Raw genomic sequence first — 15,005 nt, 5'->3', positions numbered from 1 at the left:
GCATCAAGGGTTAAAGGAAATTTCTCTGCATTAAGAAGAAGGAACTTTTAAGAAAAGTAAGAACAGCCATTTGGAGGGCGATAGCTTAAGTATATAGTCATCCCATATAGCCATGGGCAAGGAGATGGACTTGTTGACTATGAAATCCACTCTAATCATCTTAAACTCTTGAAAGGTATACAGATAAAATGAGAGGACCCATTTGCTAGATCTCATTGTATAACTACACATTTAGACTTCCCTTGAAAGCCCACAGCACATAAATGACAAAGTAATATAAGAAGCGGTTGTAATTTTTGCATTAGGTTGGCAGAAGTTGTTAAGTAGATAGTTATAGACCACTAGGCTCTGTCCAATAAAGTCACAGGTCTTGTTAGTTGGCATGATAACACCCTGCCTTAGTTGTTTGTTATGCAGGAAAATTGCCTTGTGGTATTTATTTTATTTTATTTAACTAGTTTTGAGTTTGCAAGGTTAGACCTGAAAAAGCTAGTCATTTCCTCCTAGATAATTGGCTTGAATTAGGATATACTATCAGCAGACATTGCTACCAGGTAAGTGGTGGTTGCTGTCTTAGTTATGGCAGATTTTAGCAGCATTTGAAATAATTTCCCATAGTTGTGGTTAATGAAATACAACAGAAGAGGATGTGTTCAACTCAGTCCTTCAGAATTTTTGGTCCTTCAAAAATTACCTCAGTTTTAATATAAACATTAGAGAAGATTAGATTTGAAAGGTCTATCTGCTAACTTAAAGAGATACAAACACTTGGGTTCACTAATCCTAACTGTTCCAATGACTACTTGTTCCAACACTGGTTTTTTTTTCCAGGCTTGAATAGAACATTTAACTTACCTTAAATCTTCCTACCTATATCATCATAAACCCTCCTGATGCTCTAGATTTTGGTTTCGGGTGAAGGAGTTCAAAAGCCCCAGCACTATGAATATCTTTGTGGGGACAGCAGGCACAAATTCTTCTACAGACTTAAGTTTGATTTTCTATTTATAGTCTTTATTTCCTTTCCCAGTGATCCCTGCTCTGCTACTCATGGGAAGGAGAGAGTCTGTGCTTGCATGGACTAATCCACACAAATCAAACACACTCTAACCTCTGGTAGTAAAGACCCACTAGGCTTGGGCTATTAGTATGTAAACTATGCTCCAATATTTGGGGCAAAACACTGATTTCAAATTGAGCCCCCAATATGCTGTTGCAACCACATATATACTCACACTTTAACAAGCCTTGTGTTCCAATTTAGGGTTAAAAATATTATCACCATATCCATGGAAGGAAAGAAGAAATATGTATTGAATTTCTAATTAGCTCTAAGCACTTTCTTGCATTATCTTGATCTTTATTAAGAGTTAAGTGTCATTGTATGTGCTTTTGCAGCAAAAAATTCTGAGGTTTTTACCCCAAAACACACACCTAATAAGTGATGAGTGGAGTTTCAAATCCAGGTTTATCTGACTCCAAAATCTACACTTTTTTCTGTACTAAATTGGCTTTTGCCTGAATATATGGCTTTGGAAATGTCAGAACCTTCATGTGTTTCCTACAACAGCAACTGGCTTTTAGAAGCCAATTGATAGGAACACTTGAGAGCACTCTTTCTCACTGTCTTCCCCAAGTGTATTTGCCCCCACTCAATTTAACTTTATAAACACTCATCAAGTACCTACAATGGGTAAGTTGTGGCACTCTGGGCACTGTGCCCATCAGACATAGGTTGGTTATGACAAGTATTTGTGATTTACCATGAGAATTTTATGCTGAGGTTTTCCTTTCTGACCTGCTCAGTTTTGGAATAATTTCTATTCCTGGTCTCAGGGTTATCCCTGCCATTTTTAATTTTATGGAATGTTACTTTATGGCAAAAGACCTGAGCGATATTAATAGTTTTGCCTGCTATGTCTTAGTCTTCCCGTGGTGAAGCAAGTGCCAAATTTTAGCATCTTTATCTGATGTTCTAGCAAGAATATGGTGTCTTGGAGAACTGGCATGACTTGGTCATAAGCAGGTTATTGTTGGAGTCCAAACTCCATGGAATTCAGTGCATATTAAGTGCACTCTCTCCCAAATGCTATATCTCTGCCCATACTGCATACTGCACTATGTACAAATGTTTCTATGAAAAACACAAATTGGATCACTGAGATTTCTTGTGGTTTTGCAAACTATCCTCTCTCTCTCTCTCTCTCTCTCTCTCTCTCTCTCTGTCTTTCTATCTCTCTCTCTTCAAATCAACCCTCACTTTCCAGGAGAGGCAACATGTATTGTATAATTAGAAGAAATATGTCTAGGCTTTATAATCAGACAGACTTGGGTTCAAAATCATTCCTCTTTGTATCTGTGTATAACCTTGGAGAAGTCATTTGGCCATTCTGACATTCAAAAACTGATCTATAATATGATGATAATAATACCTTGCAGTGCTGTTGTGAGTATCAGTGGTAATATATACAACATGCCCATCAGGATGCCTAGTCATAGTGGACATTTCAGAAAAGGTGTGGATATCAGACACATGTTTGTAAGTACATTACTCTTTAGCATATGTATTCAGGGGTGAAAAGGGCAAGAGGGGTTGGCTGAGTTTCCATATTTCTTTGTGTATCATTTTTAGTGTGTGTATTGCTATTAGTGAGTCTGGACTTCCCCCTTGCTATTTTCCCTCCTCCTTCCGTCTCTTAATCCTAGTTTTTTAAGCCCTGTTTCCAATTAAAGGGCAGCCACCTACCCCTCCCAGAGGACAATTTTGTCTACTGTTTATTTTCTTGTGTGATTCAAGTGTAGCTGACCCCAGATCTCCGCTGATAATCTTTCTCTTCCCATTTTAGTCAGTGCTGCCTTCTCCGCAGCAACATTGAACAGAGAGCTGCACACACAGTGATTAGAGCACAGTCTCAGAGCCAATGAAATGGTGCCTGAGAGATGGTTCCAGTGCCAGTGGTAATTCTATGTGCTACTGGTGGGAAGATGAGAATCTTTTGTCATCTACAAGGTTGTTAGAGCTTGATGCCACTCCCAGCCTCCCCTCCAATGTAACATGCTTATTCTATTTTGATTTATTTTCTACTCCCCTTCCCCTGTTCCTGGCCTATCAGCTTGAGTTATAATACCACTGATACCTTCCTTCCTCTCTCTTTCTTTCCCTCTCCCTTAGTGCATTTGTGCTCTTCTGGTGGCCCCTTCTGAATAGGCTCTCAAGAGTTAAACTGCACAAAATCCAAATGACAATAGTCAGCCTTGATCTAAGCCCTGGCCAGTGGGTGTTAGAATTTAATTACTGTGGTTAGTAGCCATTTAGGAGCTGAGCAGTCTTAATCCCTTAAACATAGCTTGGCTAGAGAGGGGGTGTAGTTCTACCAGGTGTTTGCCTACAAGGAAAAGTTGGAAAGGGATGTAAATCTGAATAGACATAAATGAAGGGTCAAAACTAGGAAAGGATAGCAGTAGGTCTTAGGGTAAAACATCTGAACAAGCTGTGGGAAGTGGCCACTGGGAAGGGGAGGCAATAGTAACAGTACCACTCTCAGTCTTTCCTAGTAATATCCTTGCAGAATGCCTTTACGCAGTAGTTGCAAAGCCAAATTAAATTTTCATTATTGCTACTAGGAGCCATCCAGGTTAGAAAAGACTTTCCCTTTGGGCTCAGCATGGTATTACCCTCTTTTGCTACAAGGATGTCTGCCAATTGCACACTGATTACACTTCTTTACCAGCAACAATGGTGGAGAGTTATATTGCAGGATGGCAGAAAACGGATAAGAAGGATAAACTAGGCTTTGAAAAAGAGACTACTAATTAAAATGATACCAAATAATACAGAAAACATCAAACTTAGAGATACAGCAAAAAGAGTCTTACACTGGAAATCAGATCAAAACTAATTTACACATAGTGACCTTGGTTCCTTACTTGAGTCACAGTGTTCTCATCTGGAAAAAAGCCAATGGCATTAAATACCTTGTCTGCTCCTCAGGGTTGTTTTCAGAGTCAAATGAGAATCTTCAAAGTCTTTATAGCTGACAAATTGCTGTGTAAATTAAACTATTATTACCTTACTTTGGCATTTAATATTAAAAACAAAAACAATAGCCGAGATTCACACCACCCATCTTCCCCCGAATCCTGCTTCCTTCTGTTAATTGACAAAAAGGTATAACTGGCAATAAGACCAATTATTTAAACCTCACTTTTTTTTCTTTCACTGAGGAGTAACTAGTCTTCCATATCCTGTAAAACTCTGAGAGATTTTTAGCTCTGCCAGTTATTAACCTACTGGGGAAGTTAACTAATCTCTCCAAGCCTCAGTTCTCCATGAAATATGATTTAATATGTGCTTCCCATATAGTAAAGACTCACCAACTGTTAGCAATTGTTAGTATTATTACTCCAGGAAGCTTGTTCCTGTTGACCTCCTTTCACCAATTGTCAAAGCTTTTCAACTTTGTTACCTGGCCAGTAATTTCTCCGGAACCAAGGCTCACAACATAGTGTCTTCCTTGACAGATTAGTGTATTCTGCAATCACAGCTCTTCCCTTCCCTCCAGTTTGGCGGGCTGTCAAACTACCATGCCTCCTGCCTCCATATGAGGCAATTTTGCTCAGGCAGGGACAGTCCTCTTCTCAGAGGCAGCTAAGCTATCCACAGCTTTAGAGTTTTAGTGGAAACTCCCTCACCCAATCCACAAGCCAATCTCACCCCTGGGGTGCCCTTACCTGAGACCTTGTTCCTGCTCTTGACTACCACTGGTGGAGTAAAACAAATAAGCATGCAAACACACACACACACACACACACACACACACGCACATACCTGCACACACATGTGAATTAGTGAATTTCATCTTCCCTATTGCTGCAGAAGAAAGCAGAATCAATAGTTCTAGAATTTGTTTCTGACTAAAAATCTCATGATTCTTGGATGGAACTGGAGAGCATTAAGCTAAGTGAAATAAGCCAGTCAGAAGAGGATAAATACCACATGATCTCACTCATTTGTGGAATATAATGAATAACATAGACTGATGAACAAGGACAGATCCAGAGACAGAGAGGCATCAATCAGACCATTGGGCCTCGGAGGGAAGGTAGGGGAGGGTGGGGTTAAGGGGGAGAGATCAACCAAAGGATTTATATGCTAGCATATAGGCCTAACCAATGGACACGGACACCAGGGGATGAGGGCATGAGTGGGGGGGGGGTAGGGGGTAACGTGGGGATAAGGACACATATGTAATAACTTAATCAATAAAAATTTTTTAAAAATCTCATAATTCTTGTCAACATGACTTCATAAGGCTGAGAAAAAGTAAAAACAAAAAAAAACATTCCCTCTTTATTATCTAACCACTTCATCCCCAGAATACCTGTTAGTGAATGTATTCTTAGGTCCTGTGCATGCCTTCAGATGGCTGTCTGCATGGGATCAGTTTGGCAATAAGGCAATCTCTCCAACTCCCCAATTATATGAAGTTAGGTGATGTGGGCTTACTGCACCCACATTATTAGAGGCATGTGATGCCATGATTTGAAAGAGATGGGTATTTTTAAAGCCCAATGAACAGAAAGCAATGCTGAGTCTTCATCACTTTGCTCTCTGAGTGAGTTGTAGCCAAATGAGCAACAACTTTGCATACTTGGAAAGTTCCTCTTGGCATTAGGTTGCAAGCATTTAAAAATGGCTCTAAAGTTGAAGTCCCCAGGTTTAGGAGCTCCAAGAGATGGTTCAGCATGTTGTTACAAAGTATTAACATATACAAAATGTGGGTTATGACATTTCAGACACCTCTTCAAAGAACTGTAATTTTTCTTCTTCCCCATTTGTGAAATCATTTGCAGTATATGGTCTCCGTTAACTAAACTAATGAGAAATCTGCACACATTATTCATCCATGGCTTTTCCTGCTGGGTGAAATAATGGCCCCTGGGAGAAAGAAATAAGTGAATTGAAGTGATTCCCAAGTTGGATTAGACACCCAACCTAGATCAGAATGACCATCATCCTGTAAATGCTAAATGGCTTCTTCAAGGATTCACAGTTGAATGCAACAAAACCAGCATTCAAACCTGTGTGAAGGTCTGGGAAGACTCAGCCAAGCTCTTCCCCCTTCCTGGTGGACACTAGTCCCAGGGCAATTACCAAGAGCCAGGTTATTGTTTTCTGTACTTTGTCAGCCTGGGTCCAAATTGCTTACCTCCTCCCTAAGCTCCAATTAGTGATCCTTACCCTCCCTAGAAAACTACAATAATAGAAAAGGGGAAGGGAGAGAGAGCAGAGAGATTTGCAAAGACATATGTTTTTAATGGTCCCAGTGGACTAGTTTTCAAGTCACCAACCCTTGATATTTATCTAATCAATGTGCTCACACCAAGGTAAAATGGCATATATATACAGAGTCATTGCAATATTGTTCATACTAGAATATGATTTTTTAAAATATATTTTATTGATTTTCTACAGAGAGGAAGGGAGAGAGATAGAGAGTTAGAAACATCAATGAGAGAGAAACATCGATCAGCTGCCTCCTGCACATCTCCTACTGGGGATGTGCCCACAACCCAGGTACATGCCCTTGACCGGAATCGAACCTGGGACCTTTCAGTCCGCAGGCCAACGCTCTATCCACCGAGCCAAACCGGTTTCGGCAAGAATATGATTTTAAACCACTGTCCATCAATAGGAGACTGTTTAAAATAAATCACATTGCATTCATACAATGGAATGCTATCTATAATAATGAAAGGGTAATACGCTAATTAGACCAGCCGTTATTCTGGACGTCCTTCCGGACGAATCCAGGGCCAGAGGGAAGCCCGGGTCTCGGGTGACAGAGGGAAGCCGGGGCAGGCAGCCGGGGAAAGGAAGGCCTACTTTTGTGCATCGGGCCTCTACAGTAATTATAAAAAGAAATGAGGCAGCTCAGTATGTACCAATATTGAAAGCGCTTCATTATATATTATGTGTTGAAAGCAAGAAACAAACATTGTGCATAGAATGCTGATTTACATGAAGAAGAAATAATATGTGTATTTATATGTTTGTGCATATGTATAAACTATCTTTTGAATAACATTCAATAAGCTCATTAAAGTTTTTGCCTGTACAGAAAAAAGTAGCATCATTCTAAACTTTATTTTATTTCACTAATAGAGAGCAGGGACATGGAGGATCCTCTATAGTTCTTCCTTAGCACAGGAGGCTGTGGGAGGCATTTGTAGCTATAGTCCTTACAGACATGAGCAATAGGAAGATCTCCTTCCTCAGTGCTAGGGCGCCCAATAGGTCTTGGTTTACCTATGACTTTCCTTGTTTTAGCAATGAAAGTACTGGAAAAACTAGGATAGTGAGCCAACCCAATCCTTATCCTTTTGCTGCTGCCCTTAGCCAGCCAGGCTTGCTAGTGCTGGGGAGGGAAGCTTCCAGTAGCCAGATGAATGGAGCAGTATCACAAGTCCCTGTCGCCACAATCCACAAGCAACTCACACTTATAAAGTGGCAGGCACAAGCTCTGTGAGGTATCCTCATCTAACAGACAAGGAAATTGAGTCTCAGAGAGGTTAAGTGATTTGCCCAAGGTCACACAGCTAGTAAGTGCTGGAGCCAGTCTGTCTGACTCCTGCCAGGTCAACAGGACCCTGGGGAATATAAAGCTTTTCAGCAAGGCAGCGGGCCTGGCCTTTCTTAAAGCCTAAGGCACCCGGAGTTACATTTTAACTAAATCAAACATTGTTGCTCTGAATCAACTTTGGCAGGCCTGAGCTAGGAAATGACTTTCTTCCCATCACACCTCGGCCCCAAAGCAAAGAGAATAGATGTTCCAGGTTTTTTAACTGAAGGAGCTATGGGCAAAAAGCTGCTTTCCCTGGTTGTATTCATAGTGGGAGTCTGGTTCTCACTTGAGGAGTAATAAACTATTCATCCCCAACTTGATCCAGCCTCCCTTCCAAGAACAGCAGGAGAAAAACAGGTAGTGGTGTGTGACATGATGCTTGCCTACTGCTTGATTGAGTGATGGTGGAATTCAATTTGGCTACCTAATAGGGTTCCTTTTGCTAGCAAAAGGCAAAAGCATTCCTCAAAACCTCATCCATCAAAAATCCACTGAGCCACAGAAAAACAGACGTAGCAGTTATAGTAGAAGCTTTGGGGACTGGGGAGGAGCATAGGAAAAGGTCACAGCAGCAGCTGTACTTGCCCTTTTCCAATTAAGCATCGGGCAGGTGTTAATTATATAGAGGAAATTGGGCTGCTTTACAGACCCTGTTGAGATATTTTATAGAAGATATTTCATAAATATGGAGCAAGGGAAGTACTTACTTTCACTGTCGATAATTAATTTATACATGCTGAGTTGTAGAGCATCAAGGGAGAGAGCACCTGTGCCAGTGAGCAAAAATTTCATGGAATATTGGACAACAGTGTGGTGATGGTGGGGGGTGGGGGAGGTAGACAAGGATATAGAAGAGATAAATGGTGTTGGGGAAAATATTTTAATGATAAAATAAAATTTACTCTCTTAGCAACTTTCAAATATACAATACAATATTGTTTTTTCAAAAAGAATTTCAGCCCGACTGGCATGGCTCAGTGGTTGAGCATCTACCTATGAACTAGGAGATCACGGTTCGATTCCTGGTCAGGGCACATGCCCAGGTTGTGGGCTCTACCCCCAGTAGGGGGCTTGCAGGAGGTAGCCAATCAGTGATTCTCTCTCATCGTTGATGTTTCTATCCCTCCCTTCCTCTCTGAAATCAATAAAATATATATATTTCAGGGAATAATTTATTTGGAGATTGGATTATCAGAGAACCCAAAAGGAAATTAAGCAGAGCTTTTCAAAATTCTAGTTTTTTTTCTGTAATGGATGCCACATTTTAGGCAAAGACTTTTTGCCTATACTTGGGGCCTGAATTACCTATGCCTTAATAAGTCCTGTATCCTTGGATTTAAATGAAGCCAAATGATCTACAGTAATTTAACTCAGCACGACACACAGTCCACAAAATAGCCAGTCTTGAGAGTTTAAGAGTAGAGACTGCAGTGCTATTTGTATTTAAATGTCAGGTAGAATTGGCAGGAAGGACTAGGAGGCCTGCCTGTAGTATGTTCTGGTTTAAGAAGCAGCAGGTGGGTCACATGGCATTGCAGTATGTACGAGGACCCTATTATCCTGCATAACTTCTTCCTATCTGTAGCATCACAAATACTGTATTGATTGCCACAGGAATGTGGCAGCTTGGACCAAGAGGAGTACATGTGTGCCCCATTCTATGAAGTATCTATATACTTGTAAAGATGGTCACCAAGAAAAATTTCCCATATAGAATGCTGTCTCTCATTGCTTTACATAATAACACAACATGCATTTTTCTGACAAATATTTAGCCCCACGATGCTGCAAAATCTCAAAAATGGAAAACAAACATTGATGATCTTTTTTTTAGAGGAAAAGCTTCAATTGGCTTGATAATGTCTTAGAAATAAAAGTGCACAGGCAAGCCACTTAAGGAAATTGAAGTTCAAAGTGTCTTTTATAGAGCAGAATTGAGTTAGTTGCCTTTCAGAGGGTGCCTGAGAGGATTCAATAACTAAAGTAAAAGCATTTTATCAATTGCAAAGTGTTGTATACATGTGAATTCTCATTATTCTTCTAGTCAATCTTAGTCACTTTAAAAATCAAAAGAACTTCTCTCTTGCCCACCATGGATTACCATTTGCCTCTTGAAGGGATAGTCCTTAACAGTTTTAGTACTACATTCAGGTATCCCCTGCTTTTTGAAAGTTCACTTTATGTCACTTCACTTTTACGAAAGATCTATATTAGTACCTGATTTTGCTAACAAAAGAAAGCAGGAGTTTTGCTGTTACAAAAAAAGGCAAAAAGTGAAAATAGTGTCAGCATTTGTTTTGCAGCAGCTGTTAAGAGGCAGTGCATAGCCTGAACAGCTGGAGTGGTCCCTCCTAGCTCCTTCCCCGGGGAGTCAGCATCTCAGCATCAAGCCCTCATAGCTTTGAACTGTGTCTTTAAGTATCTGTACTTTATCTTCATTTATTTTGTGCATCTATTAGCAAAATGTGGCCTACGGTAGCAGAAAAGCCTAAGAGAACTTGTAAGGATGTTACACTTAGTATAAAACTGGAGATAATAAAGTTATTTTATGTCTTATATGTTATCTATATATATAAAAGCCTAAGTAACCGAATGACTGAACAACCGGTCAACTGGTTGCTATGATGTGTACTGACCACCAGGGGGCAGATACTTAAAGCAGGAGCTGCCCCCTGGTGGTCAGTGCGCTCCCACAGTGGGAGTGCTGCTCAGCTGACCAATGGGCACCAGACGCCGGGTTCATGGCTGGCATGCGCAGCTGCGGGTGCGAGCCTCTCCTGCCTCTATGGCAGTGCTACCCAGCGGCAGCAGCAGGAGCAGCAGGGCCAGGATGAGAGGGAGTGGAGCATCGCCTGGGCTCCTCCCTGGCCACCTGCCACTTTACACACTACTACATCCCTCGGGGGATGTCGGGCTGCCAGTTTCAGGCGGGGATTGGGCCAAAACCGGCAGTCTGACATCCCCCAAGGGGTCCTGGATTGCGAGAGGGCACAGGCCAGGCTGAGGGACCCCACCAGTACAAAAATCCGTGCACCAAGCCTCTAGTTTAGTATAATTTTGTAGTTTATTTTTTTGGTCTGGGAATGTTAAAAAAAATTTCCATATAAGTTAATGATAATCGCTTCTTCACTTAATGCCATTTCTGCTTACCACAGATTTCATAGAAATGCTCTACTTTCAGAGAGTGGGGCATGGCTCTGTATTCAGAGCTGTTCACAGAATACCTTTTAATTTTTAGCAATCTACTGTTTTCTCTTTCAAAACAAAGTTTGGGGGGATAGTGTTTTCACTCTGTGATATACATATTAATTAATCAGACATTCCCAGTTTTCTTGTCATGGGTAGAATAGTGGAAAGAGCACAGAGCCCACCAGCATTCTGTAATTGTGAATCCTCAAGTAAAGCAATAGAAAATGCCCAAGCCTCAGATTTACCATCTGGAAATTCAAGGTAACACTCTACATGGTTGTGGCAAGGGGCCTATGAGATGATGTTATCTGCAAGAGGCCAGGAATTGGGAAGCACTGTGCAAATCCTCTTAAGGGACAGGCAAGGGCTCTCCTTCCAATTCCTGCCTTTACCGGATATGCTTGTTTGTTTGTGTCTCCCAGGTTTTGTCTTATATCCTTATTAAGTTTACTGGCCCCATGCAGGTAAGGGTTGATTTGCATGCACATATTTTATTGACCATTAATTGATTTTTAGCTTCTGCTTACACAATGGTTTCTTTAGAAACAGTGATTGGATTAGTACATTTCTCCTGAAAGGGGTGCAGAGTTTAAAAGGTAAGGAACTTGCCCTGACTGGTTTGGCTCAGTGGATAGAGCATTGGCCTGTGGACTCAAGGATCCCGGGTTCGATTCTAGTCAAGGGCATGTACCTTGGTTGCAGGCACATCCCCAGTGGGGGGGGGAGGTATGCAGGAGGCAGCTGATCAATGTTTCTCTCTCATTGATGTTTCTAACTCTCTATCCCTCTCCCTTCCTCTCTGTAAAAAATCAATTAAAAAAAATAAAATAAAAGGTAAGGAACTTTACCTTCTCCCAACCCGGGTTTGGATAGTTGTTGAAGTTCTGAGTGTATGATATAGAGCCTGTGTTTAGAACTTAAAAAACTATTGTATGGCCTTCTAACCTTTCTCTCTACTATACATAAATTATATCAATACATATATGTTCCCAACTTAGTAATATATATCTCAAATGTAAAGGCTTTTCACACACAAACTCTGAACTCTTACACTGCAACCTCCTCTGATGCCAGGAATACTCACTACTCACTCACTTTGTCCTCTAGAGAAAGTGATAATAGTTATAATTTAGAAATTGCAAAATGGTAGCCTGTGGGCTCGCTTTGGTATGAATACATGTTTTCTTTGGGTCTCACAGGTTTTTTTTTAATTCAATTAGTTGCTAACATTTCAATATGATAAAATTTCACACAAATTTTAGCCTGGATTGCTAGCTTCTCTTTAAGAAAGGAATGAGCTAGTAACACTTGTCAGGATTCAATAACAATCACCTAAAACTTGGTAGCCACTGGGCTTGGGCTCTTCAGTTCCCCTATTAGGTCTTGTTGACTATTCTGTTATCAACCAGCATGGAACAGACAGTCCTGCACTTAAAGCTAGTTCATTCAAAGTGACCAATTTAATATCATAGCAGAGAGAGGAGATTATTGTTCTTTGGTTGGTGTACCCAGTGACAGGGTATGTGAGTGGGTAGCCACTATCCTGGTGGAACCGTTCATCTGAACCAGAGGTAAACATTTAGGGCAATGAACATGAAGCCCCAAGGTTCTTTCTAATGGTTCTGAGCTCACATAACTTTGTGCTTGTCTACATGGATTATTGTTTCCTCCTCCTCCACTCCCCCTATCCATACTTTTGAGACAGGAAAGGGGCCTGTAACTTACTTAGCTGCCTCAAAGGGCCTAGCAAAAAGTGGAGTCCCATAGTTGAAGCTCAGAAAAATATTATGAAGCACCCTATCCAATGATAAATGCATCACAAAGTCTTTCTCTTCTTGACTTGACAAATGCTGGAGTTATGGAATGAGAATTTAAGGTTTTGATGATTTGTTGTGTCCTCAAATTAACAGATTAACTAATAATTATTTTTTCTGTGTCCTTGGATGAATAACAAGATGTCATTAATTATCATGGAACAAGTAAGGGAAGAAAAAAAAGAATATTTCTTAAGTACCAGGAAGGGGAATTAAATAATGATCATTAGTAAGGGTTGATAGAAGCAAGTAACTGAGGAGAAGAGGTTAATTTCTACTTATTTCAGTATTTCAAATCACCAGTGTCTTGGAATTTTCTCAAGGGACCAGAAGGTCCAGGGTTCTAGGAATCTTCTTGAGGAAAAATTTCCCTCCATGTTTTCTCATTACCACTTCACTCCACCATCCTACCCCTGAAGAGAAGAGAGTTGGATATGGCAGCAAGGATAAGAGAAAGCCATATAAGTGATGAAGGCTTTAAACTGAAAATGGAGGAAAGGGGGAAATATTCAGCCAAAAATTGTAAAAATGAACTATTAAATTGGATACTATATCTGATAGAATAAGAACAGTAGGAGAAGCATTTAGTAATTAACAGAGTAGAATAACTCGGGGGAAAGACAGGAATAAAGGATGTGGCTCCAGTTGTACAAAGTTGGAGCAGTTAAAATTTTGAACTTAAGTGTTTAACAGAAAGAGATATTTATGACTACCTAGGTTTTATGAAGACTTAGTATAAAATAATAAATGGTGTAGAAGTGAGAAAACCAAATACTATCATTGAGAGTATACACCATAGGCTACCTGACCAGAGAAAGGAGAATGATGTAATCACAATGCTTAGACAAGACTTGTTTTCTCATTGAGGACTTAGTTTCAACAATTTAAATGTAATTTCTCACTCTCCTTGCCATCCTTTTCCTTCCCACAAGATCTTATTGTTCTCTGTCTTTATTCCTTGGTGCCATTCTTTTATAAGCATCTCAAGAATGGTATAATATTTTGAAACTCCCATAAGTTGTCAAGAGGACTCAGATTGCTCATGAACTCACTTTTCAATTGACATACAGAGGTTCATTAGTACGTATTACCCTATTGGTTAGAGAATTGAACATAAAGTGAAATAGATGTGTGTATATGTGGGAGAATAGGAGTAGCAAAGGATTGTTTAGATTGGGGTCCTAAACTCAAATGCCTGCTGAAGTCAGGTGCCCCATCTGAAAGGCACAGCTGCTATTCCATTCCAACAGATTGTTGCCATGTGAGAACATAGCTCCAAGGTTACCAAACATTCTGATTATTCTAAAGAAGCAGGAAAATTAAATTTTAATGTGAAATGTTCTGCCTTTTAAATAATATCAACTAATTTAAAACTTTGATAAATACTGGATGGGCCAAACTAAATACTTTCACAACCACTTAATGGTGATTCTAATTTAAGTGATAGGTGGAATTCATGACACAGCCTTGATTTGGTTACTCAAACTAAGTCTGGCTCTTTGTCCATTCAGCATAGGTTTGGTTCCAGCTTGGTTGGTGTGAGTACTTTTTCCAAATAGCAGTCTTGTGTGTTGGTTTGTATCTATAAATATAACTGAGAACTTGCACAATGATAAAAATGGTAAGTAGATTCTACGTTTGGTTAGAGTCAGTCTGTTCAACAAGTAACAGAAATTAGTGGTCAGACTCAATTATGTAAAGAAAGTAATCAGAAGACAGTGACTTTTTGCTCTCTCATCAGACCATGAATCCTTTGAAGGCCATGGTAAAGACTTTGGATTGGATCTAAAAATATTGGGAAACTATTGGAAGTTTGTGAGCAGGGAAGGGATGCGCTCTAACTTAATATTCTAAAAGGAACACTCTAAAAGAGCTGATAGGAAGGTCCTGTCTAGAGCTACAACCTGTAGACATCAAGAAAGTCTGCCTTTACTTAATGTAATATGTTCCCCTACCAATTGTTTTTTCTTAGGCATGTTGTTCTCATAGTCATGTGTTAATGTTTCTTCTCCACATCTCCTATCACCAATGGAGATGTTCTCCATGGCTCTTAGGCCACTATCCTAAGAAACGTATAGCTTATATCATAATGAATGTGTTATCCAAAGGTAACCAATGCATTTTCTGATTTAGCTAACTTTTTTGAGTTCTTTCCTGGCCCTCAGGCCATTTCTCAGATGTGTAACAAGGTAGTCCTTCCAACTATCTGATCTTCTCAACTGAGAAGACAAGTGATATAGTCTTGCAAATTGATCTAATTACTCAACGATATGCTTCTATCTTTCAGAAAATATTGAAGGAAGGACCTCTGCTGAAGAGCTGTAACTCCTTCAAGAGATGGAAGCTTAGATATTTTCTGGTTCGAGGACAAAGACTC

The 15,005-nt window shown here is 40.1% G+C and overlaps 1 protein-coding gene across 1 annotated transcript in view; it reads left to right on the top strand.

The window, feature by feature from the left end:
* DGKK (diacylglycerol kinase kappa) overlaps nt 1-15,005 on the top strand; it is a 125,431-nt gene that overhangs the window by 31,307 nt on the left and 79,119 nt on the right. Inside the window, exon 4 of the mRNA XM_006097234.3 lies at nt 14,916-15,002. Coding sequence (XP_006097296.1) covers nt 14,916-15,002 — 87 coding nt within the window. The remainder of the gene's footprint in view (nt 1-14,915; nt 15,003-15,005) is intronic.

Source organism: Myotis lucifugus, unplaced genomic scaffold (genome assembly GCF_000147115.1).
Source record: "Myotis lucifugus unplaced genomic scaffold, Myoluc2.0 scaffold_196, whole genome shotgun sequence".
Taxonomy (NCBI): Eukaryota; Metazoa; Chordata; class Mammalia; order Chiroptera; family Vespertilionidae; genus Myotis; species Myotis lucifugus.
This window is presented reverse-complemented; position numbering and strand designations above follow the sequence as displayed.